This window comes from Pinus tabuliformis, chromosome X (genome assembly GCF_031772625.1).
Source record: "Pinus tabuliformis cultivar Carrire ecotype Pingquan chromosome X, CPIR1, whole genome shotgun sequence".
NCBI lineage: Eukaryota > Viridiplantae > Streptophyta > Pinopsida > Pinales > Pinaceae > Pinus > Pinus tabuliformis.
Genome location: NC_142308.1, coordinates 649742333 through 649768017, shown reverse-complemented (window position 1 = coordinate 649768017; position 25685 = coordinate 649742333). Strand labels below are relative to the sequence as shown.

Genomic DNA, 25685 nt, shown 5'->3' with positions numbered 1-25685 from the left:
AGTCCCCTACCACAATTACTTGCCTCTTGGAACGATCTTTGAGCAATTTGAGGCCTAACCATAATGTGAGTTGTTTGGCTTGATTATTGGTTGCCCTTCCTATGTTCCAAGCATATTGAAAACTCTCTTGTATGTTCCACCTTCATCTGATAAGTAAGCTAAATGTCACAAAGCACTGAGCAAAGCATAGATGGAGGGCCTTTGATTCTAGCTAAATGTAGATCACAAACGACTGTTCAATGGCAACTTGAACATAATGTGAGAAAAGTTTTCTCCTGTGGGTCGCCTACTTGGGTGTGTAACAAGTCTAAAGTAAGCTTAGTCGCCAGACCTTGGGACCTCAAAAGACCATTGGTCTGATGATTGTGTTCAAGAGGTGCATCTTGGATGAAATATATAGGAAATGGTTTTGGAAGCATTGTTGCTCAAGAAGGGTAAGGGAGCCATCCCTTATTGATCCAAGGTTGGAGGGCATGTTGCAAGTTGAAACATGGCCTTGTAAACTGAATTCTCAAGTAAATATATGCAATATTAATCTCAATCCCTCCCCCTAGAAGTAATGAAAATCAAAGGGAGCATGTTCGAATGCATTGAAGATCATAACCTTGGGTTTACCTAGGTTAATGGTCAATTGTTGAAGATTGTAGAAGTTGGATAGAGCATTGATTTGTCTTTGTCGACCCTTAGGTGAGAAGGCTAAAATGATAAATCATTTACAAAAAGAAGCATAGGTATCAACACATGACATAGAAGACAATCATAACCATCATGAATATGCTCATAGAGAAAAGACTCTTCCTTATTGATGTGAATCATAAAGAGAGTTGATGAGATGGGGCTCCCATGCTTAACCCTAACCGTGCTTTGGATGAAATTAAAAAGGCCATGGGCTATATAGAGACAACAAAGAATCGTCTCATAGAGTCTCGTGATGGTAACCAAGAGGGTTATTGAAATACAATTGTTGCAAAGCCTTTGAAACAAGGCCTCTCTTGGTACAATGTCAAATGCATTTTGAAATTCCACAAAACAACATAAGACTTTCAAAGAGCAATGATGAACCTCTTGAATAATGGCCTTGATTGTGAATATATGGTCAATAGTTAGGTACTCTAGGTAGAAACCGATATATCCTCTAGCCTTGAGGTGCTCCGTCTCAAGCTCATTTGAGAACCATTAATGAAGAACTATAGCATAGAGCATGGATAACGTGTGTACAATCATGATGGTTCTATAATTAATTGGATTTGAGGTAACCCCTGATTTGAAAATTGAGTGGATTATATGCTGAGACCATGCCTAGGGGAAACTAAAATAGATGATATAATTTAACAAATCAAACAATGTAGGAGTTAAGAGAGTGAATTCCATGCTCAAGGAGCTTGGCTTGGAAGTCTTCCTCATTAGTTGCGATTCGCTTGGCTGGTGCTCATAACCCTAATTACTCTCTTGATGTTAACATAGGGGAAAGATGACAAGAGGGGAGGCAAAGGCAATATGGATAAGGGGTTGCATAGAAACATCATAAAGGGAGCTGATATGTGATTCATAACTTCTCAACCTATGGTCAATGTGATCTACCAATGCGGATGCTATTAAATTCTTAAATGTGGAAATTAGATGTTGTTTACTATGTTGGTTTATAACCTTCTTGTGTACTATTTTTGTCAATTATTCTAGTGTAATTGTCTTATGATTGTGCTATTGCTTTCTTTAGATTTTATTGTGCATCTAAATAAAGTATTCTAATCAACAAATCCATGCAATCTCACAACATAGAACATAAAGGATTGCTTGAGATTGGCGACTTGAGATTTCATGAAGTCGACATCTAGAAATATCCTATGCAAGAGGGAGGAAAGTCATCTCTTACCTAGGAGGACTAAGATGATGCCCTGAAGGCCTAAAATAAATGAAAAGAATCGAGTTGACATCAACTCAAGCTCGCTCGAGGTTGATGTCCTTTATATCAAGGGGATTATGAAGGAAAAAAGTGCCCATTTGCAGAGGGCCTAAAGTAGTGGGGGTGAGTCAGTGTACCCTAAGGTCGAGCTCCCTGGTATGCTTAAGGAGTTTCTCTGTGATTTTGGCTTGGACCACCTTCAACTTGATGAGGGGTGGGCTGAGGGGTAGGGGACAACTTCTGTTCTTTTGTACGATTTGTACCCAAGAGTTTATATTCTGTTGTTGAATTTCCACCTCTTGTTTGAATAGATTTTGTTGGGGCCTTATCTCTTATTGCATGTTTTTGAGTTTTCAAATTTCAGATTGCATTTTGGAGGGGTGCTTGGGTAGGATTTGGAGATGTATATTGCCCTTATTTTTAATTTTGACAACCAGTGGTTTCAGTTTGAGGTTGTTCGATTCCACTTCAACCACCTTGTTTGTAAGATCAATAACCTTGGATTGTACTTTACTATTTTGGGACTCGACTTGCTCCAATATTGCCATGATATTTTTAATGTGGGAAGCCCAAATAGAGAAATTTACTAGGGAGGGGGAAGAGATTGTTAGCCTTTGGATTTACATCAAAAGTGTTTACACCATGCTGGGGTGCTTCATGTGATGTGGAGTGTATGTTGTGATGGCTACCTTTGATTATAATCTAAGAGGACACACACTGGAAATAACTTATTCATGGAATGTCAGACCTTGACTCGATGCTTATGTTGTGCGCTTCCTTAGGAGGTTGGCATCCTATGTGGCATAGCGACATTCTTCATGAGGCGCACATAGAGGGATTCATTGTTTGCTTGGTAGGAGAACCTACATTGAGGAGGAGCATTAGGGCATTTAGGAGGAGGGTGTTGGGCCCTTGGTAGCAGGGGGCCACTTGGTTGCTTACATGGAGACTTGTGCTTGACTTTGGGATGCTTGGGTTGGAGGAGCATTCATGGAGGTTTGGTAGACTTGGAGGAGCACATGGCTTAGGAGGTAATGCTGGAGCATAGGAGATATTTGGAGGGGAGTGTTGGACCTTATCTTGTGAGGTGCTGGCCTTGGGACCCTTGCATGATGGGATTGCTTACCTTGGAGCTTGATGTGTCACCTTAGAGTTGGAGCATGTCACATGTGGACCTATCTAATGATTAGTTAGGTTGCTTGAGATAGTTGTTTGTGGAACTTGTTAGATTGTCCAGTTTACTATTGTGGGCCTCCCTTACCTATTTTATATGAAACAAGCACATAGCCTTTATTTTGCATTCACCATTAATCACATCATCTTGTCTTAGAGATGCGAGAGTTCGTTAGGTCATTTATATCTTTGAAGATAAACTTTTCTTGAGCTTTTATACTTGTCTTTATGCAAAGGAGGAAGGCGATAGGGTTTGTGAGAGGCAGTTCCTAGACAAGACTTGAAGTTCTAGGGTTTGAGCTATTGGAAAATCAAGAGACTTAGATGTTATAGAGATTTTCCTTAACTTGATAATTACTTGTGATGTGTGTTGGCCTTTTTAATACTTTATTAGATCTTGTTTATCAAGCAATTATCAAAACAATGAAGATCACGACAAGACAAAGTACATAAGATATAGGCTCCAAGCCAGGGAAAAACCCCACCAAGGGGAAAACCTAGAAAAGTGCTTCTCTTGTTATATAGAATCTGCTTACAAAGAGATTTCCAAGACCCAAAGACTAAAACCAACAACCCTACCAAGCACCAAGTTAGCCCCTAGCAAGATCTTCTCTAAAACAAGTTCTAAACTTCGACCTATTGCAACTTCGTCCCAGAAATTCTGCCCTGCAACTGCTTCCCAGAATTTCGACCCTACAATTTCGGCTTCCCGCAACAACTTCACAGAAGCCCTAACTTCGTATGTATGGACAGAGAGAGAGAGAGATTTAGCCCAAGAAACTTTGATTCTTCCTTCCTTTCCTCGTCCTTCTAGCTCTTCTTCTCCTTCGCTATTGTAGATCGAATTTGTCTTGGATGAGTGTCTCAAATGAGGTCGAGTTCCTTGTATTTATAGCCTCCTTGAGGGGCCGAATAGCCCTCCCTTAGGCCGACTTGGTCTTGGGATACAAAATGGATTTTTCTTGATAAAATAAATATCTTTCTTTATTACAATGAGTCCAAATGGGACTATGACACATGACCAATATTATTCTTTATCTTAGAAAGACCTAAAAATACCTAGAAAACCTAAAAGCACGAAAAACATACTTTTGACTTAAACTTGAGTTGAAACCCATTCGGCAAAATAAAAATATAATTTCTTTTTCTTTCTTTATAAAGAATATATAATGTCATGATTACAATTAGGTCATTATGAAGACCGAACCTAGTTACAATTTTCAACACTCCCTCTTAACCAGGGAGGTATTCATAATCCCATTACATGGTACAAGGAATCTCAATCTTGAAGCATTCTCATAAGAAGAGTCGGATTGATAAGCCATCTTTGTCAAGCATCTTTATCATAACCAACACTGTCCTTGAAGGCCTTAACTAGACAAGCTCATCCTTATTCGAGAGCATTATGCTGGGAGGATTTACGTGAGTTGCCACACTACCTCTAAGGCACAAACTCGATCCGGATGTTTATCGGGTATGTCCTTTTAGGACTATCCTTATCTTGGATTTCCAATCTCGAACCCTCAAAGAATATCGGTCCTCTTCGACTACTCTTGTCTTGGATGCCCTACCTCATCCTCAAAGAGTATCAGTCAACAACTTCTTTTCCTGGATTCTCTAATCCATATGAAGTTCCAATCTTAGATGCTTATCCAATTCTCTAGACTCCATTCTTTCTTTATGGCCTTCACTAAGACTTATGGATGTTAGTCCTAGTCAAGTGCTTGACCCATAAAGACGAGAACTATCCAGTATCACTCCCTCTCAATTAGGGAGGAGATATCTACCAAACCAAGCTTGTCTCTTAAATACTCAAGCTTCTTATTTGGTAATGCTTTAGTCAGTGTATCTGGTACCGTTCGTCAGTAGGTATAGAATGTAACTCTACGACTCCATCTCGTACCAAGGTTCTGATGTAGTGGTACTTGTTGTTTATATGCTTCGTCCTAGCATGAAACACTAGGTCTTTTGTCAATCTTATACAACTTTCATTGTCAAAGTGTATATGTGTAGGGCTAATTGGTCCTTCAAACAAATCCGATAATAACTTTCTGAGCCAAACAACTTCCCGATAGACTTCACTTGCAACAACATACTCTGCTTCAACACTACTCAAAGCAACTGTATCCTGCTTTCTGCTCATCCATGAGACCATGGAAGACCCTAGGCTGAAGCATCCACTGATTGCGCTTCTTCCATATTGTCTCATTGCCACCCCAATTTGGATCTATATATCCCATGAGTTGGACTTCATTGCCAGTATACTGGTGGCAGTGATGTATGGTTCCAGGCAAATATCTTAGGATATGCTTGGCTGCAATCCAATGATCATGTTTTGGCTCCATCTGAAACTGACTGAGGACATTCACTACAAAACAAATATCCAGTCTTGTATTTACCAGATGCATCAAGGACCCAATCAACTGTCTGTAGCAAGTAGGATCCACTGGACTAGACTCTGAACTCCTCAACTTCTTTAAATATCATGCCAAACTTTTGAAGTATCTTAATCACATATTTACCTTGAACAAGATATATCTATCCTGGCTTCTGCCATACTTCTAGTCCCAAGTAATAATGCACAATCCCAAGATCCTTCATATCAAAATCGACTTCTAATTGCTTCATGCATTCTTGAACTCGATGCTCTACACCTATGACTAGTAGATCATCCACATACAAGAGTATGATAACTGGTTCACCCTGGACCACCCTAATATATAGGTTAGGATCTGTAGTACTCTTGGTAAAACCAAGTCTCAATAGGTATACATCCATTCTTGCATACCAAGCTCTAGGTTCTTGCTTTAAGCCATATAGAGCTTTCTTCAGCTTGCAGGCATGAGTCTCCCTCTGATTTATTTCAAATCCTTGAGGTTGCTCAATGTAAATTTCCTCATCATGGTCCCATTCAAGAAAGCTGTCTTGACATCCATTTGATGGATGTTCCATCCCTTAGTAGCAACCAACAAAACAAACGATCTTATTGTTGTATATCTAGCGGTGGGAGTAAAGGTTTCCTCGTAATCAATCCCTTCTTTCTGTGAGAAGCCTTTTGCCACAAACCTTACTTTGTATTTATCAATGCTCCCATCTACAACGTGCTTTATCTTGTAAATCCATTTTGAAGTGACTATAGATTTGTCACTTGGCCTAGGGACAATCTCCTAGACATCATTCTTCATTATGGACTGGTATTCTTCCTGCATAACATTCCTCCACTCTTGATGTTTAGTTGCATCTTCATAGGAGGAAGGTTCTACTTCAATAAGCTTTGTCATATATGCAGCATACCTAGAATACACCTCTTCGGTCTTTTACTTTCCCTAAAGGTCCCTGATGCTATATGTCCTTTTGCTTCTTGTAGAGTAGTTCTCAACCAAGCAGGCCTCTTTCGATTTTCTGGAACAATCATTTGTTGTATAGGCTCACTAGGACCTTCAACATCTTCTTGAGTAGATGTCTGATCTTGACCATCATTGTCCCTTGAGATATCCTCAAAGATAGGTATCTCTTCTTCATCAGAGTCAACCAGAACATCCTTTGATTTCTTGTAAGTTATACTTTCATCAAAGATGACATCCCTGCTTACTTCAATTTGACGATCCTCCTTAATATAGATTCTATATGCCTTTGATGAAGCACTATACCCAACAAAGATGCCCTTTAGATTGGTAGGATCCAACTTCTTTCTCTTGTCCTTGGGTATATGAATATACACAAGACACCCAAATATTCAAAGATGATCCACACTTGGCTTCTTTCCTGTAAATGCTTCTTCCAGAGTCATGTTGTTGAGAATCTTGTGAGGACTTCGGTTTTGCAAGTAAACAACTGTCATACATGCCTCTCCCCATAGGAATTGAGGGAGATCTTGATCATGTAGCATGGCCCTGACACATTCTTCAATAGTTCTATTCTTCCTTTCAGCCATGCCATTCTGTTCAGGATTATAAGGAACGATAAGCTCCCTCTTGATCCCTGCTTCCTTATAGAAAGCTATTAGTTCTTTGGAGGTGTATTCTCCACCATTGTCTAACCTCAAAGTCTTGATATTTCTCTCGGTTAGGTTCTCCACTTCATTCTTGAACTCTTGAAATGTTTCGAATACCTTGCCCTTGTTCTTGAGAAGATATAATCGAGTATTCCTTGAGAATCATCAATGAAAGTTACATAATATTGATGCCCACCAAGAGACTTAACTGCCATAGGTCCACATACATCTGAGTGTATGAGATCTAAAACTTCCTTAGATCTAGTATCACTTCTTGCAAATGGCTTCTTCACGTTCTTGCCTAGAGCACATCCCTTACAGGTCCCTTCATGTTCTTCCTTCAATTCGGGGATGCCATTGACCATTTGACTTAGAGATGGCAAAATCTTATAGTGAAGGTGTCCATACCTTCTATACTATAATTCAGAAGGACTCACATCCAAGTGGACTAGGGCATGAGATATAGGTGTAAAAAGTCTATATAATGCCCCCTCACAGATCCCAATCACCCTAGCATCATCAATACTAGATCCCTTACCCCAAACCAAAACCTTGCCATCAACAAAAGCAACTCTATCACCATTATCCTCTAGACAAGAAATAGAAAGTAAGTTTTTCTTCAAACCTGGAACATATAAAATATTGTTGAGCTGAATGCTTCCATTAGATTCGAGCTCCAACGAAGTAGATCCAATGCCTTTCATTGGATATCTCTTCTTATCTCCAAGTTCAATTGAGTGAGAGGAGTTTCCTTTAGATAGGGTTTGAAGTTGATTGCATTCTCCTGTCATATGTCTGGAGGCACCATTGTCAATAACCCATACATTCTCGTCCTTGAAAGTGCCGGATAAGGCAGAGAACAAACTTCCATCTACTACTTCCTTTGCAATCTTAGAGTTGATCTTCAATATGCAATCATTTATAGATGTAGCAAGATTCCCAAGAAACTTGAAACCCTTCCTTGTAACTCTTTCCATAGTGCCAACTAAGATGTGATCTTTAGTGTCCTTGCACCTTAGCTCTGATACCATGTTGGAAAATCAGGAGACTTAGATGTTATAGAGATTTTCCTTTACTTGATAATTACTTGTGATGTGAGTTGGCCTTTTTAATACTTTATTAGATCTTGTTCATCAAGCAATTATCAAAACAATGAAGATCACAACAAGACAGAGTACACAAGATATAGGCTCCAAGCCAGGGGAAAACCTCTCTAAGGGGAAAACCTCGAAAAATGCTTCTCTTCTTATATAGAATCTACTTACAAAGAGACTTCCAAGGCCCAAACACCAAAGCCAACAACCCTACCAAGCACCAAGTTAACCCCCAACAAGATCTTCTCTAGGACAACTTCCAATCTTCAACCTACTGCAACTTCGTCCCAGAAATTTGGCCTTGCAACTACTTCTCATAATTTCGGCTTCCCACAACAACTTCGCAGAACCCTAACTTCACACGTATGGATAGAGAGAGAGAGAGATTTAGCCCAAGAAACTTTGATTCTTCCTTCCTTTCCTTGTCCTTCTGGCTCTTCTTCTCCTTCGCTATTGTAGATCAAACTTGTCTTGGATGAGTGTCTCAAATGAGGTCGAGCTCCTTGTATTTATTGCCTCCTTGAGGGGTCGAATAGCCCTCCTTAGGCCGACTTGATATGCTCTTTGCTCGATTTGGTCTTGGGATACAAAATGGCTTTTTCTTGATAAAATAAATATCTTTCTTTATGAGTCCAAATTGGAACATAACACATGACCAATATTATTCTTTATCCTAGAAATGCTAGAAAACCTAAATGCACGAAGAACATGCTTTTGGCTCAAACATGAGTATGAAACCCACACTCCAAAATAAAAGTATAACTTCTTTTTCTTTCTTTATAAAGAATATACAATGTCATGATTAGAATTAGGTCATTATGAAGACTGAACCTAGTTACAATTTTCAACATGAGCCCTTGTGGGAGAAGGACCTAGGGTTTGTGGCAAAGAAACTCTAAAGAAGACTTGGAATGCTTTCCTTGGAGAGCTTGTGTGAGGCAAACTTGGTGAAAGATCAAGGGTGGACTTGGAGTTGTTGATGCTAGCTTGTTGTGGAGCACGTCCTTGCTAGGTCTTTGTATTGCTGGTAATGGTTTACTATTTATGGTGGATACACTAGGTAGGGTTTCAAGAGCATTGGAGATTACTAACTTGTGATAAGCTTTAAGGACTACTTTGTACCAGCTTGGGACAAGCTGTTCGTATGTGCATTTAATTACATTCTGATGTATTTATGAAGTATGCTTTGCTGTCCAATTTTTGTGTACTTGCAGATCTTATTTTCAGCTTATAATTTCATGATGAATGAGTAGTTTGTAGCATTTTTTTTTATTAATTTGTTTCTTAATTTTTTTTTGTTTAATTTTTAAATTTTTTATTTTAATGTGGTTCACGGACCTTGGAGATCGGTGGCCGCTAAATCCATGAAATATTTGCACTAGGCAGATCCAGCCGAAGGGATCCCTTCCTGCTGGCTCAACCATGGAGCCTGACCCCGAGAATGTCGAGAGAATTGAAGCCGTGACCTCTGATAGCAAAGGTGCTTTAACGACGGGAACTCGACCAATTGAGCTAACCCTCGCTGCTAGTTTGTACTACGTAGGGCTGCTTGCTGATAAACATATAGAAGCTAAGTTGCCAGAGTTATGGCTATAATAAATCTGCTGTAATTAAGTAATTTTCAGATCTGGTATATGTTCTGATTTAGGGGGATTTGTGTCCTAAGGGCTGGAAAAATATTTCCCTTGAAGTAAAATTGTTTGGTGTTTATTTTTTTTGGCTGCCTTCTGTATTTTTATTGGACAGGAGTGAAATATATATTGCCGTAATTCATATTTCAGATTCAGCCACGAGGTTGAAAATTCACAGGAAATAGTTCCAGAGAACTTCAAATTTGAGGTGAAATTAATGAATTTGCATTAAGAAGCAATTCTTGAAATTTCCATGTAGATGTCAACTAAATGGGAGGTTGTGGGGGTGTATTTTTTCCACTGTTCACTGTTTACGAAACCTTGCTCATCAATCTTTGTTGCTGAAGAAAATAACAGGCTGTCATGCCAACATTGTATAGTCGTGCAGGCAGTGAGAGGGTTGAAAGTTTGAACCATGATTCCACATTATCTGAGGCCCATTTCAATGTGGGGAGCTATCAAACTCAGTCAACACATATATTGTATAGCTTAAGTGGGCCTAATGGTTAAGAATATGTGTTCCCTCATAACAGGTCACAGATTTAAATCCAGAAGGGGGTAGAGTATGTACACCTCCATAGAATTTAGCAGTCAAATTGCTGTGTGGAGTGGGGTCCCTTCCCACAAACAAGGGGGTTTCATACACCAATTTGGCGTTTGGCTTGGCCATGACCTTAAAATTAGATTATTATTATTATAGGGCTCTATTGCTGCTGGGGTTTGAACCTGGGTTTTTTGCAGGGAGACACCCCATCTTGACTACTAGACCACAATTATTGCTCTGATACTGTGCTATTTTCTTCTTATTACTTTTGAAAGATGAATCTTATTTTTATTTATATTATTACTATTATTATTTTTTGTATCATATTAAGTTTATTAGAGCATACACATGAGAAGCCAAGAAATTTCCAAAGAACTTAAAAAATTCCGATTGCATATATCCAGATTTATAAACTAAAAGTTTACCAAATATGAGCACCTGAGTATGAGTTTCATTCTCCTGCCAAATATACTCTAACGCAAGAAATAGATTGGGCTTCCTGAATTTGTCAAAACCTCGTAAACTTTGTTTACCCTTGGATACAGTAAAGCAAGGTGTCCTGTGAAAACTGGGCCCATTGCGTATTTGATAATGTAAAAGTAAACTACCCGTTGATAATTACTTCGAAACAGATCATTAATAAGATTGGATGAGATAATTTTAATTTTATTAATGTCCAACAAATTCCAACAAAGGTGGGGGACTAAAAACTTTATCTACCCCTAGATATAGTGAAGTAAGGTGCTCAGCTAAAGCTCATTAATAAGATAACATAATTTTATTAATGTCCATCAAATAACCACAATGGTAGATTAACGTCATTGTGCACTTTAAATAAAGGCAAAACCAACAACCTCGTTCGAATTTGTTTGGATTTATCCTTAACTGAAATTGTTAATGAATTGCAGTGAGTGGAAATTAAATAGGTTGAACTCTATTATTTTTAATATTAGTTTAATATAGGTGGCCCTTAGAGAATGTTTTGAATAAAATTTTTAACTAGGCCTGGCCTTAAGCCCATGTTTCACTTGTATGTCTCTTATAGAAGGTTCTTATTGCAGTCAACTTTCGTAAAAAGCATGACAAAATTGCTTGGCATTTTGAGGATACTAGATGGGCTGTTAATTTTGTATGGTGATAGAGAGATTCTTTGCAGCAATTCATGTTTTCAGGGATGAAATAAGTTACTTTACAGGCATATTAAATTGCATCAACATAGATGCTTATGAATGCAAGGAACCTTAGGAGTGATGAACAAAGACACAGTTCAGCTAAGTTCACTTTAGCTACACGTTTTAACTGATGGAGAGCCGAAGGTGCAATTAAATCTTTAAAAAATTGAAATTCAACTTCTCTTTGTTGAAAATTTAAATTCATGTTTTGAATTTTATTTATATTGTGCATTAATTCTTGAAGACAAAATAAGCAACTTACAGTTTTTGAAAAATTTTGTGTAGATTTTCCACCACCTATTTGCTTCCTGCTTCCTTTCTTTTGCATGGTAGTCTGGGACATTCAGGACCTATATGTGGTAGTGTTTTATTACTTATCAAACAATTCTTATAAGAATATTGTTTAAGAACGACTTGATTTTGCTATTACACACACTATTCCACATCAAATGATTAGACAAGAAGAAAAAATAATTTTGTTTTTACCTTTGAATTCTGCAAATAGAACCTATATGTACAGTTTCACAAAAAACTTGAAGGCATATTTATAACCATCTTTTATTTTTACTCTGGGAGTATAGTACCTGGGCAAGGAATGCTTTCTAGATGGAGCAGAGTGATTTCTTTGTGCTCAAGGGCTGGATTAGGGGAAAGGTTAAGTAGGAACAAATCAGCATTTCCACTTCTCCGGAATTATTCGAAAGGTGTTGAAAGGGCTACTTTGGATAAAGATTTTAATAGCTTTTCAAGGAAAGATCGCCATGGAGCTGAATTGGACCGTAATGACACTGGATCTTCATTTCAGGTACTTCTGCTATATCCACTGATTGTTTACCTAGTTTGCTTTTAATTGGACCTTGGATTACAGTAGCATGATACGTTCAGGGGATTTAAAATGATGCCTTTAAATCACTTCAATCTTGAAAGGACACCAACTCTTCACATAGACTAGGAGGTTACAATGACCTATTTTGCATAGAAATGCTAGGGTTTAATGTAAAAGAATTGCACAAAAAGTTACAGTTGAATACAATGAGCATGAAAAGACAAATTGAAGTACATGTCTTGTTGGTATTTTTTGTTCACATTCAATTCTGTTAATTTCCTCCTCCTTGCTGTTAAAGTCTATTGAAGACTGTCTATATTTCAGAGCTTTGTAATCACTCTTTATTTTTCTTCTAGGATGGAATGTTGTGGTGTTTTTATTTCTCGTAGGGAAGGTATTAGTCTAAAAATGCTGATCAAGCAGTTGCCTGTATTTCCTTGGGACTAATGTCACTGGCAAATTTTGCATTCAGTGATGAATCTCAGTTTATGGAACTGAAACTAAACTAAGAAACTAAGGTCTCAGACTTGAATTGTTGTAAAATGAAATATTAGAATGTGAGATTATTGTGAGGCTGTAGTATTAGACACTGAAATCTTTGAAATGCTCTGTACCATGTGGGAGTTTTGAGAATTGCCACTTTTAATGTAAATTTAGAAATTTCACTTCAACCTTGAGGTTTCCTGTATCTAATTCGTGTGAACTTCCAGCCTTGGGGCGGATCTGAAATATTAAATTACAGCAGCACATACTTCACTTTTCTTCAATTTACCATTTCACAATGCAGCCCAATAAAATAAATACTAATCAAGTGTACTTCAATGCGAACAAGTTCCGTCCCTCAGAGCACACTTTCCAAACAAATTACTGAGCTGAAAAGACTTATAACAACAGGTAATTATAGCATTGAATATGCCCTTTCTGCTTCTATGTGTTTGTTAAATCACTTAACATATTCTGTTCAATGTTATATCAAATCAGCATGCATAAATCGTGCTAGAAACAACTCAATAATGAAGATAATATAAGCTAAAATGTAAATCTGCAAGTAAATAAAATTTGAACTGTTGGAACATTTCATATTTATTTATTTATTTTTCCATGTAACCATGCATGGGAAACCCTCAAAGATTTCACTATCATTGACTGATGGTAACCAGGGTAAACTGTGGGCATAGCTATGGTACAGCTGATCTGGCAAGGACATCAAGTATTAGCATATCAAATATAGCTGGCTTGGGGACTTGGTCACAAGAACTCTTATGTCAATTCACAGCAGTTGACCACTTGAGCTAACTCATCAGGCTAAATCCTCAGGAAGACTTTATATACACATAGACTGAAGTACATGTGTACGAGAAGTACATGCTAAATCCTCCTTGGAACTTACAATTGCAGTCTACAAGTATACAAGATTGGCTCCCACAATCTTCTCCACAACAAATACACCAAGCTTCACTAGGGTTTCCAAATGCCGCAAAATCAGTCTTTTTCTCTTATAAGAGCTACAAGATGAAATGTATTTTTTGCTCTTCTAGGATTTCTCCCTATTACCTCCTAGGTTCTCACTTAGTTCAAAATTCCAAATCATAAATGTGAGACCCCAAGGGAAACTCAAGCAAGCTACCCACTATCACCTTAGTAAGCCTCGCCTTTCTCACTCTAGACTAGTTGGAATCTGGTCTGGACTAGTGATGATGTGGACCCACATGATGATGACATGGCGGTGCCATGTGGGCTAGGCAAGAGCCACGTGGCAGTTCAATGCTGATGTGGTCATAATTGATTGGTCAAACTTCAAGAGGGCATAACTTTCAATCCGGGAGTCAGTTTTAGATTAAATTTATATCGCTGGAAAGCTCTTGACGAGTTGAATGCAATGGTAGCATCGGTTTTGAGTTTTAACGACATTTGAAAAAGTGGAATTTTGTAACACCATCTTCATAATAGATGGGGGTAGATTATCGAGTAACACCTCCCATGACCCAAGATAGTACAAGGGGGTGGAAGGGAGTGTTATAGAGTGGTATCAGAGCTGATTGTTAAGCTCATGAAGAAGAAGAGAATCTGATACCCCATATCCATAATCGAGTATTAAGGGATCAAGTATGTTACAAAGTGGCATCAGAGCTTATTGTTAAGCTAGTAAAAATAGAAAGAAAAATTTGAGTACGCCGTAACATTTGTAAGTCATTAAGTGGACTGGTTAGTTTTACAAGGCTATTTTGCATCTTCAATATAGTGGATAGGCTTCGTGTATGAGATAAACAAAGGGGTGACCATTTGATTTATATACCTTTTTAAACTTTGCTTGATCACATATATGCCTTTATAATGGTTAAAGTGATGAAGGTTGTAGCCCCATCGTAACATATGATATATCTTTAGCATTATGTCCTCACCATAGTTAAGTTTTAAAATGGGGTGGCCCCTTCTTTTTCGTTCATATATGCCCAAATATTTTCCTTCTAATTACCACCATAAGCCAAATTTATGTGCGAGTGCTAGGAACAATATAAGCACTACATCCCACCATAGACCCCTAGCCCCCTCAACCAAAAAACATGCAAATCATGTACCAAGATGATCCACCATATAAGTCACCTCACACCACATGATTCCTTAAGGAGGACCACAATGCTCAACCACACTCAAGCCAAGAAAAACAAGGTATGTACCCCTTCCAGAGATGTCTTTACCACTCATGTTAATATGAGGGGTTGCAGCTGGGTCCTATTTCGGGACATTCACTTTTTGGAGGAGAGTGCATGAGAAACCCTAGAATCTCTAGCTGCACCTGTGAGAAGATTCTCCAAGCGAAAGGAGTGGAATTATGTGGTAGGGTGGTCTATCTCTTATCTCTACCATTCCGAATGATTATTCAACTTTATAAACTTTGTTTTGCATGGGAGAATGGAATAAGTGAACTATGCCATACATGAAAGAAATTGTTCATAATAGAGACTTTATTCCTCTACTTTAGTGCGTTTCAAAGAGTTTTTTCTCCCACTCCTACTCTACATGTGCAAATTACAAGAATTAGGTGTAATCATATAACCAATGGAGCTACCATAGTTCTTTGTTTACATAGAATTTTTTTCCCATATGTTTGGCATTGGACCAAAATAGGGAGACATCAAACACTGTTTACATACGAGCTGAAATGTCCATGGAAACAAGGCTGGGAGTAGAGCCAAAATATTCCACTCATGCCTAAAATGGCATGCACCTTTACAATATTCCTCTATCAAAAGTTGGATAGAGCTGAAATATTCATCTCGAGAATATAATACATTATGAAAAAATAGTATCATTATCACCTATATCGTCAAATATTACATTTTAGGTTTCTCAATGATAAAATTGTTTTGAGAAAAACATGAAGACAAGTTACAAAGTTCATTCTCGGATATGAAAATAAATTTAGGAGTGCATGTAATGACGGTTGGTCCATATTTAATGTTTATTCTATTTTAGCTTCCATAAATATGTATTTTGCTGCCTGTACAATTCTCAGCACATGAAACATCATTTTCAGCTTGTACATTGCATGGAAATTTACCAAAATCAAATGAATTTGATGGCTGGAAATTTTCTGTGTTAATTTGTTAAGTACACTGGAAATTTTCTGAACTATTTACAAGTGAACATTGTTGGAAATATGTTACAGAAAATTTTGAATATGGCTTAGAATTTTCATGAGGACTTTCTAAGGTTTCCTTTATTGTTGATTTTCTAGTAGCAAAGAAGACTCTTTCTTGAGGATCTTGTTCCATAGGTTCAGGCTCTTTAGGTTTTGATTCCACATTATTAGGAGCCACCTGTATTTCATCATCAGAGTCCAAGTGTGATCCCTTGGACTTCTAGAAAGCAGCATCCTCATATGAAATGACATCCCTGCAAGTTTCAATTAATCATTGTCCTGGTACATAGACTCTGATCTGCCTTGGAAGAGAGCAAATAGGCTCAGTATATAGTGATTCGTCCATGCGAAGGAGTGTGTCCCTTGGGTAGGCCAACTTGATCTTGAAAGGGCTGACTTGAACACTTGTGGGGTAAATATAAATTCAATTTTTCTCTTTTGATTTTATTGATGAAAATACCGACTGAAGCTACCAATTTTTAACACTCCCTCTTAGCTAGTGAGGTACTTTTCATTCTCTCTCAAGATCAATCTCCCCGACCAACCCACTGGTCTCTCGGTAATTACCTACGGAAGAGATCACAAAATCAGATGTACAAGTTGTTGAAAAATGTGTAACTAGGTTCGGTCTTCATATAGATGAAATGCACTTTTGATTCTTGTAAAGTGTAAAATGAAAGAAAAAAATATTATTACTATTGGAGCACGGGTTTCACGCTAAAGGTCTTTTATTTTATAGGTCAAGCACCCATTGAATGCTTCTAGGGTTTGTCCTAGGTCAAGAAGTCAAAAGAGTCATTGTCATAAGTTGAAGACCCCATCGAACACATTGTAACTTGTAAAGAAAATTATTTTTGTCTTAAAAAGTGCCCAGATACCCTCCAAGACCAAGTCGGCCTAAAGGAAGAGCCACGTCCACCCTTGAAGAGCCTATAAATAGAAGAGAACTCGTCCTACTTGAAGCACATTCACTCACCACTCATTCTAGTGAAGGAAGAGGAAGAAGAAGGCAACGAAGAAGGAGAAGGACGAAGGAGATTTGTGTTTGGGCTAATTTTCTCTCACACGTGCTAAGGAGAACTAGGGTTTTTGCAGCAAGACCTAGGGTTTCTATTTTCAAGTTCGATCTTGGAGAAAAGGAGACAAGTAGGTCAAGCGAAGGTCACCAAGGGTAATCCTCATGTTCCTGAAGTGAGGGAAAGTCAAATGAAGGTCAAAGAAGGGCTCAGAAGGCAGATCAAAGCTCACATGTGTGGCAACAACTACTAGGCGGGCTGAAATTTCAGATTTGCAATGGAGGTCAAGATTTCTACAGCTGTAGGTCGAAAAAGTGCTACTAGAAGAGATTTGACTGGGTTTGACAGGATCAGGTTTAGCACATCATCCAAAAAGGTTGGTCTTGGTCTTGGAGGGTTTTGAAGTCAATCTTAAGGTCTTGGAATTCGTCAATTGAAGAATCTATAAGGAAGAGAAGGGATTTGCCAGTTTTCCTCTCAAGTGGAGAGGTTTTGGCTGTGGCTTGCAGCCTATATTCTGTGTTCTTGTTCTTCTTGTTTTGGTACTTGTTTGATGATTCACACATATAATAATAAGTAACAAACCTAATAAGGAAAAGGACATCACAAGCAGTTATCAAGTAAAGAGAAATCTATATAATCACTGCCCTTTTGATTTCTCAACATGGTATCAGAGCTAAGGTTGACTAAGGGCATTATGAAGATCTCCACTACATTGAAGAAGCTCATCAAAAAGTGTTCAAAGGTAGCAAGCTATATCAAGAAAAGCTTCAAGGAAGCATGGAATCTCCTATTCACTACAAAGGAGGAAGCAATCAAGGCAAAAGATGAAGGTCTCTTCTCGGCACTCACTGGCACATTCCAAGACGAGAGCATTTGGGTAATTGATAGTGGTGCATCTAGGCACATGAATGGTCATCATAAAGAATTGAAGACATTATTAAAGGGAAAATCTTCATACTCAGTGGAACTTGGAGATAATAAGAGCTCTCTCGTAAGAGGAATTGGGTTAACCTCCATAGAGCCAGAAAATGGAAGCAACATTCACCTCAATGACATCCTATTTGTTCCAGGTTTGCACAAGAACTTACTTTCCATTTCAAATCTAGAGGATAAGGGTGACAGAGTAGCTTTTATTGATGGAAAGGTTGTAGTATGGAGTCAAAAATCAAGCATAGAGAATGCTAGAGTAATTGGCACCCGAGAAGGAAGACTTTACAGGTTGATGTGTCCTCTAGTACAATCTTTGGTTCATATTTAAATTAGCTCGTATGAATTATGGCATAGAAGATTTGGTCATCTTCATTTCAAAATCCTTCCAACTCTAAGCTCCATAGTAGATGGAATCCCTGAATTGAAAGATCACGAAGGAGTATGTAAGGGATGTGCTTTGGATAAGAATACCAAGAGACCATTTGGAAGCAGTGCTTCACGGTCAAAAGAAATCTTGGATCTCATTCACTCCGATGTATGTGACCCTATGACTCCTAAATCACTCGAAGGTCATCTATATTCTGCCACATTTATAGATGATCATTCAAGAAAGATCTCGGTTTACTTAGTGAAAACCAAGGACAAAGTATTTACAAAATTTCAAGAATTCAAAACTGAAGTAGAGAACCTTACAAAAAGAAGAATCAAGATACTAAGATCTGATAATGGAGGAGAGTATACATCCAAGGAAATTATAGCCTTCTATAAGGAATCTAGGATTAAGAGGGAGTTGATAGTCTCATATAATCCCGAACAAAATGGAGTTACAGAATAGAAGAACCGATCCATTGAAGAAAGTGTAAAGGCTACATTACATGATCAAGATCTACCAAAATTCCTATGGGGTGAAGCCACGAAGACAACAATATATATTCAAAATTGAAGTCCCCACAGGTCACTGGACAACAGGACTCCTGAAGAAGTATTCATTGGGAAGAAACCAATTGTAAAACATCTCCATATCTTTGGGTGTCCCGTATATATTCATATACCAAAGGACAAAAGAAAGAAGCTAGATCCATCAGGCATGAGAGGAACATTTGTTGGCTACAACAACTCCTCTAAGGCTTATAGGATCTACATAAAGGAAGGACACCATATAGAAGTAAGTCGAGATGTCATATTTGATGAGAGTATTGCATTCAAGAAATCTAAGGAACTTCCCATGGACTCTGATGACGAAGAAATTCCAGTATTTGAAGAAGAAGTTAACAGGGAAGAAGAAGAATCTCGTAATGAAGATGAGGGTCCCAGTGAACCCATTCAACTTGTGGTCCTGACCGAATCAAGAAAGAGATCTAACTAGTTGAAATCTACACTACTTGATGCAAAAGGTCATCGGGTAGCAAAAGGCTCATTTAGAGAAAGCAAGAAACCCAAGAGATATTCGGGGTATGCTGCATACATGACAAAACTAATAGAAGCAGAGCCATCCGCTTTTGAAGAGGTTGTTAATCATTAGGAATGGAAGGATGCCATGAATGAAGAATATCAATCTATAATGAAGAATGGAGTTTGGGAGATTGTACCTAGGCCCGAAGACAAATCTGTGATAACTTCCAAATGGATCTATAAGATCAAACATGCGGCAGATGGAAGTATAGAGAAGTATAAGACAAGATTTGTAGCTAGGGGCTTCTCTCAACAAGAAGGCATTGACTATGAAGAGACTTTTGCTCCACCAACAAGATATACAACGATCCGTTCATTGGTCTCTTTGGCAGCATCGATGGGATGGAACATCAGCCAAATGGATGTCAAGACTGCATTTCTGAATGGCACAATAGACAAGGAGGTCTATATAGAGCAACCCTTGGAATTTGAAGTTAAAGATAGGAAGGCATATGTTTGCAGATTGAAGAAAGCATTATATGGCCTCAAGCAAGCACCAAGGGCATGGTATGCTAGAATGGATGCATACCTACAAAGAATAGGCTTCACAAAAAGTTCTACTGATCCGAACCTTTATATCAAGGTTGTAGATGGAGAACCTGTAATCATTCTTCTGTATGTAGATGATCTTCTCTTGACAGGTGTAGAAGGTCGAATTGAAGAATGTAAGAAGCAACTAGCAGCAAAATTTGACATGAAGGATCTAGGACTGACGCATTACTATTTCGGACTAGAAGTCTGGAAAGGACCTGACGAAATCTATCTAGGTCAACGAAAGTACGTGATCAAGATGTTGAAGAGGTTTGATATGATGGACTACAAACCTATGACCACTCCGAGGATCACAAACTTGAAAAGACTAAGGAGTTCCGAATCGAGCCCTATGGATCCTTCCAAGTATAGACAACTGATTGGCTCACTGATGTACTTGGTGAATACTCGACCAAACATGTTTTGCAGTAAACATCCTCAGTCGATTCCAAGTGGAGCCAAAGCATGATCATTGGATAGCAACAAAACATATACTGACATATTTGCGAGGAACTATCCACTACTGCCTGAAATATGATAGGAGGAATGATGTCCACCTGATTGGGTATACAAATTCCGACTGGGGAGGTAGCGAGAAGGATGGAAGAAGCACTATTGGAGGATGTTTTAGTTTGGGATCCTCTATGATCTCATGGATAAGCGGAAAGCAAGACACTGTTTCTTTGAGTAGTGTTGAGGCTGAGTATGTTGCAGCTTGTGAAGTAAACTGAGAAGCGGTCTGGTTAAGGAAGTTGCTATCCAACCTATTTGAAGGACTGATAGACCCTACAGTGATGCATTGTGACAACACCAGTTGTATACGATTGTCTGAAGACCCAATATTTCATGGAAAGACAAAGCATATAAACAACAAGTATCACTATATTTCGAGAGCTAGTACAAAATGGTATGTTGCAGCTACAGTATATCTCAACCGATGAGAAGGTAGCTGACATATTAATGAAATCTCTTCCTAACAAAAAGCTTGTATACTTGAGAGACAAGCTTGGCTTGGTTGACATATCCTCCTTAGTTGAGAGGGAGAAATAGGCACATCATTCTTGTCTTCACTTGGCAAGACAGAATGGAGGATTGGGTAACCATCTAGTATTCGATACTTTTTGAGGATGAGGTAGGGCATCCAAGATAAGAGTAGTCGTGGACCGATATTCTTTGAGGACTAGCTATCCAAGACAAGAATAGTTCAAAGAAGGTCATACTCGGTGAACACCTAGGCAAAGTACACACCTTGAGAGACAATGATGATGGTGTCTATAAATCTTTAGTCAAGGCCTTGCTATGTGACAATTCTGGTTGATATGATGCTAGACAGACGGGTTACCAATCCGACTCTTCTTATTAGATCTCTTTAGATTGAGAATGTCCATGTACCATGTATGAATACCTCCCTAGTTAAGAGGGAGTGTTGAAAAATGTGTAACTAGTTTCGGTCTTCAAATGAAATGTACTTTTGATTCTTTTAAAGTGTAAAATGAAAGAAAAAATTATTATTATTATTGGAGCATGGGTTTCATGCTCAAGGTCTTATTTTTATAGGTCAAGCACCCATTGAGTACTTCTAGGGTTTGTCCTAGGTCAAGAAGTCAAAAGAGTCATTGTCATAAGTTGAAGACCCCATCGGGCACATATTAACTTGTAAAGAAAATTAATTTTGTCTTAAAAAGTGTCTAGATCCCTCCAAGACCAATTTGGCTTGACAGCTGGCAAGTCGGCCTAATGGAAGAGCCACATCCACCCTTGAAGAGCCTATAAATAGAAGAGAACTCGTCCTACATGAAGCACATTCACTTACCACTCATTCTAGCGAAGGAAGAGGTAGAAGAAGACAATGAAGGAGGAGGATGAAGGAGATTTGTGTTTGGGCTAATTTTCTCTCACACGTGCTAAGGAGAACTAGGGTTTTTGCGACAAGACTGAGGGTTTCTATCTTCAAGTTTGATCTTGGAGAAAAGGAGACAAGTAGGTCAAGCGAAGGTCACCAAGGGTAATCCTCATGCTCCTGAAGTGAGGGAAAGTCAAGTGAAGGTCAAAGGAGGGCTTAAAAGGCAAATCGAAGCTCAAACGTGTGGCAACAACAATTGCTAGGGGGGTCGAAATTTTAGATCTGCATTGGAGGCCGAAATTTCTGCAGCTGGAGGTTGAAGAAGTGCTACTAGAAGAGATTTGATTGGGTTTGCAAGGATCAGGGTTAGCACATCATCCAAAAAGGTTGGTCTTGGTCTTGGAGGGTTCTTAAGTCACTCTTAAGGTCTTGGACTTCGTCAACTGAAGAATCTATAAGGAAGAGAAGAGATTTACGGGTTTTCCTCTCAAGTGGAGAGGTTTTGGCCTTGGCTTGCAACTTATATTCTGTGTTCTTGTTCTTCTTGTTTAGGTAGCTGTTTGATGATTCACACATATAATAATAAGCAACAAAGCTAATAAGTAAAAGAACATCACAAGCAGTTATCAAGTAAAGAGAAATCTATATAATCACTGCCCTTTTGATTTCTCAACACAAGTCTCATCATAAGGAAAGGTTCATAGCATCAAGTTCATCAATCAACGTTGTTCATGAGGCCAAACTCTCCAACCATATGAAATGGTTTCTCAATCAATCACAATGACCCAAGAGAGTAGTCAAAGTTAATTTCTCTGACCATCCTACTAGTTTCTTAGTCAAAACCAATGATCCAAGAGAGAGAACTCAACATCAATCTCCTCGACCAACTTACTAGTCTCTCAGTCAAACACAATGACTCAAGGGAGTAATCAAGATCAATTTTTCCAACCATACCAATGGCCTCTCAATCAAACCCAATGACCTAGGAGAGGACACAAGGTTGATCTCCTTGACCATAAACAAGTGTCCTGTTACGACACAATCTAGCAAAGCCCTAAGTATGTGAAACACAAGGGACAACTACTAGACTAATTGACAACAATGGGACAATGACCTACTGTCACCTCAGTCAACGTCCTTTGCTCTTTACAAAATTTCATCGATGGGAGGAGTTCAGTAGGAAGAAAATCACTTGAAATGGATATGTCAAAAAATAGGTATGAAGTGATTTCACAAAGGCCATTCAAGGTGAGACAATAAGGGCTCAATGCTTCAAAGAAACTAACACACTCTCAAAGAAAGACCTTGGGGTGAGAAGATCAAGACCTAGGGTTTGAGATTAACAATGATAATACGTATGCCTAAGGTCAAGACTCTAGAAGATGAGGTAGGACCTCTCAAAAGAGCTCTATATAATGATTGAATTTTTGCTCTCTTTGAAGGACCTTAGAAAGGTTTGCACAAGACCTGGGGTTTTATGAAAAAGCGTGGGAAGAAATGCTTCCAAAGTACTCACTAGGTCAAGGCAAGGGAGGAGAAAGGGATTCTTATGATTTATTCCAAAATTAACACTAAGCTCATACAACCCTCAAAGAAGTCCCCAAGGTGAGGGAGAAAAACCTAGGTTTTCCCTCTTGGAGTGGCACCTAGGGCAAGATATTTTATGGATGAAACTTGGGTGGATGCCCACTAAACTTGGAGCATAGGTAGCCTAGACGCTAAGTTTCATGTGTGGACCCTTAGATTCTTGAAAAAAGCCTCCCTAAAATTTCGCTGCAAGCCCTAGATATCTATCGTACCTTTAAGGGACTGAAATTTAGGAGGAGAAAATATGGAGAAGAGAAGAGTTGAGGACCACACTTCTTGGACTAGTGCCTAGTCCTTTGGGCTATCAAGTCTCAGATGATTTAAAATTGGCCAAAACCGTCCTTAAGGAGGTTAAAGATTGATGCCCTAGCTATCAACCTTTAACATTTACCCACTTAAGATTTTTGGAGTTTTCTGGAAGAAAGACAATATTTCATCCACTAGGAACATTCATCTTTTGCCATACAATGAGTAACATATGCAATTGCCAACCATGAGGCTTTCCAAAAATAATTTTCAACAATTAGGGCACAATAACATTAACCTAGATGCAACAATTCCATACATTAGACATAATTCCAAGAAAATATTAAATAAGAAGCACTTACAAGATGTCAATATGATATATCCATCCACAAGTCATGAGATAGCTCCAAAGAAGTTCGAAATTTTCAGCTCCAAATGTCAAAATGCATCAAAGAATCTCCAATAGTCTCCAAAGAAAAAGTGCGAGTTCTTTTACAAGAAAAGAATCCAAGTGATGATGATCAATTGTCACAAATGAGACTCACTTCTATTTATACGAGTCTCTCTAAATCAAATTAGCCTAATGAGCCCCGAAAATCATAAAATAATGTGCCAAAAACAAGTCTTGATCACAAGCCGACAAAGTAGCTATTACAAGTTATGAATTAGCCATCCATATGCAAGCCGAGTTGATGACATCATGATGATGTAGGGCCGTTGGAGGGCCATGTTGAGTCTTCTAAGTGCCATGATGAGAGAGAAGGCTCCAATAAAGATGGATTAGGGGATGGCTCTAATTTTCCATGCAAGTCATCATGTGGGGACCCAAAGTGGGTTTAGGGCACAATTGCTAGTCTCATGGGTCTCCATATGAAAGGAAAGCCTGTACATTGCTCTAAATGAGGGCTCTGATGATGGTGTTGTTGAAGAAGGTGTAACTAGGTTCGGTCTTCATAAATGTAATTTTGATCTTTGTACTTGTAAAAGAAAAGAATTATTATTTTTGTAATTATCAAGAATGAGTTTCTTTCCCCTTTGATAGGTCAAGCACATGTTTAAGTGCTTCTAGGAAAGTCAAAGAGTCAATATAATTGTTGAAGACCCATGTGGGCATGTTACACTATGTAAATCTATGTACTAGAGTCAAAGAAATATGTCAAAGGTGATCCTCCAAAGAAAAGACAAGTCTCCTCTTCAGGTCGGCTCAATGAATGAACTTTTGGTGCACTTAAAGTCAAGTCGGCCTCACTAGCTCAAGTCACCCAAATAGGAGGGACAAACTTCTATATATAGGGCAGTTCTACCTCCCAAAAGGATCATCAAGTGATCTCTAAAATTAGCGAGAAAGAGATTCAAGAAGTAGATGCGAAGAAGAGCAAGAAGGTGCTTGTGCTTCTAGGCCAACGAAGAAGGAGATAAAGGAATCCGAGTTTTGAAGGACTGTTTTGGGTCCAAATTCTGTCACACGTGCGAAGGAAGAAGGGTATTTCTGCGATCATATCAGATTGATAAGTGCAGCAACATAATAAAGTTCGATTGGGATAAGAAGAGGCTCCTAATAGGCCTCCATCTCAAGCAAAGTAGGCCCCACCTAAAGCGAAGAAAGGGAGCAAGTAAAAGGGTCTATTTCAAGCCATAGACCAGCCACACATGCGAAGAAATCAAAACTACAGTAAGGTTAAGAGGATCAACCTCTAACATGAAGGTATACCCCAAGAAAAGCCACATTCTCTGGTCTTGGTATCAAGGAGAAGGAAGACTACCAAGCGAGGTTGAGAAGGAAATGAATATACCAAAATAGAAGTCTCTAAGGAGACTTAGGGTTTTTGTAGAAAGTGCCATCAGTTGCCGGAAGAAGAGCGAAGGAAGAGGTCAGGATGCAGTTCAGAAGGAGGCATCAATTAAAGACAAAAGAAAGAGAGACTGTGTCTTGTGCTTGGAGGATCTACTTGTCGAGGGTCTAGGGTTTGGCATTTGTCAATTGAAGCTTCAATAAGAGAAATTTGCAGAAGGGTTTTCCTCTTTAGGAGAGAGACAGGTTTTTCCCTCGTTGAGAGCCAACAACTTGTGTTATTGTCTCTTTTGGTTTTGCTAACT

At 38.6% G+C, this 25685-nt stretch overlaps 1 protein-coding gene across 4 annotated transcripts in view; it reads left to right on the top strand.

The window, feature by feature from the left end:
• The window catches only part of LOC149141667 (ubiquinol-cytochrome C chaperone family protein), a 242663-nt gene that overhangs the window by 20840 nt on the left and 196138 nt on the right, over window positions 1–25685 (top strand). Inside the window, exons 1-3 of one of the 4 annotated variants that reach the window (XM_089448707.1) lie at window positions 11627–11655; window positions 11797–11870; window positions 12093–12316. In XM_089448707.1, coding sequence (XP_089304833.1) covers window positions 11642–11655; window positions 11797–11870; window positions 12093–12316 — 312 coding nt within the window. In that variant the 5' untranslated portion in view covers window positions 11627–11641. Of the gene's footprint in view, window positions 1–11626; window positions 11656–11796; window positions 11871–12092; window positions 12317–25685 lie in introns of those variants that run through there. The other 3 variants (XM_089448706.1, XM_089448708.1, XM_089448705.1) reach the window with 3 other exon arrangements.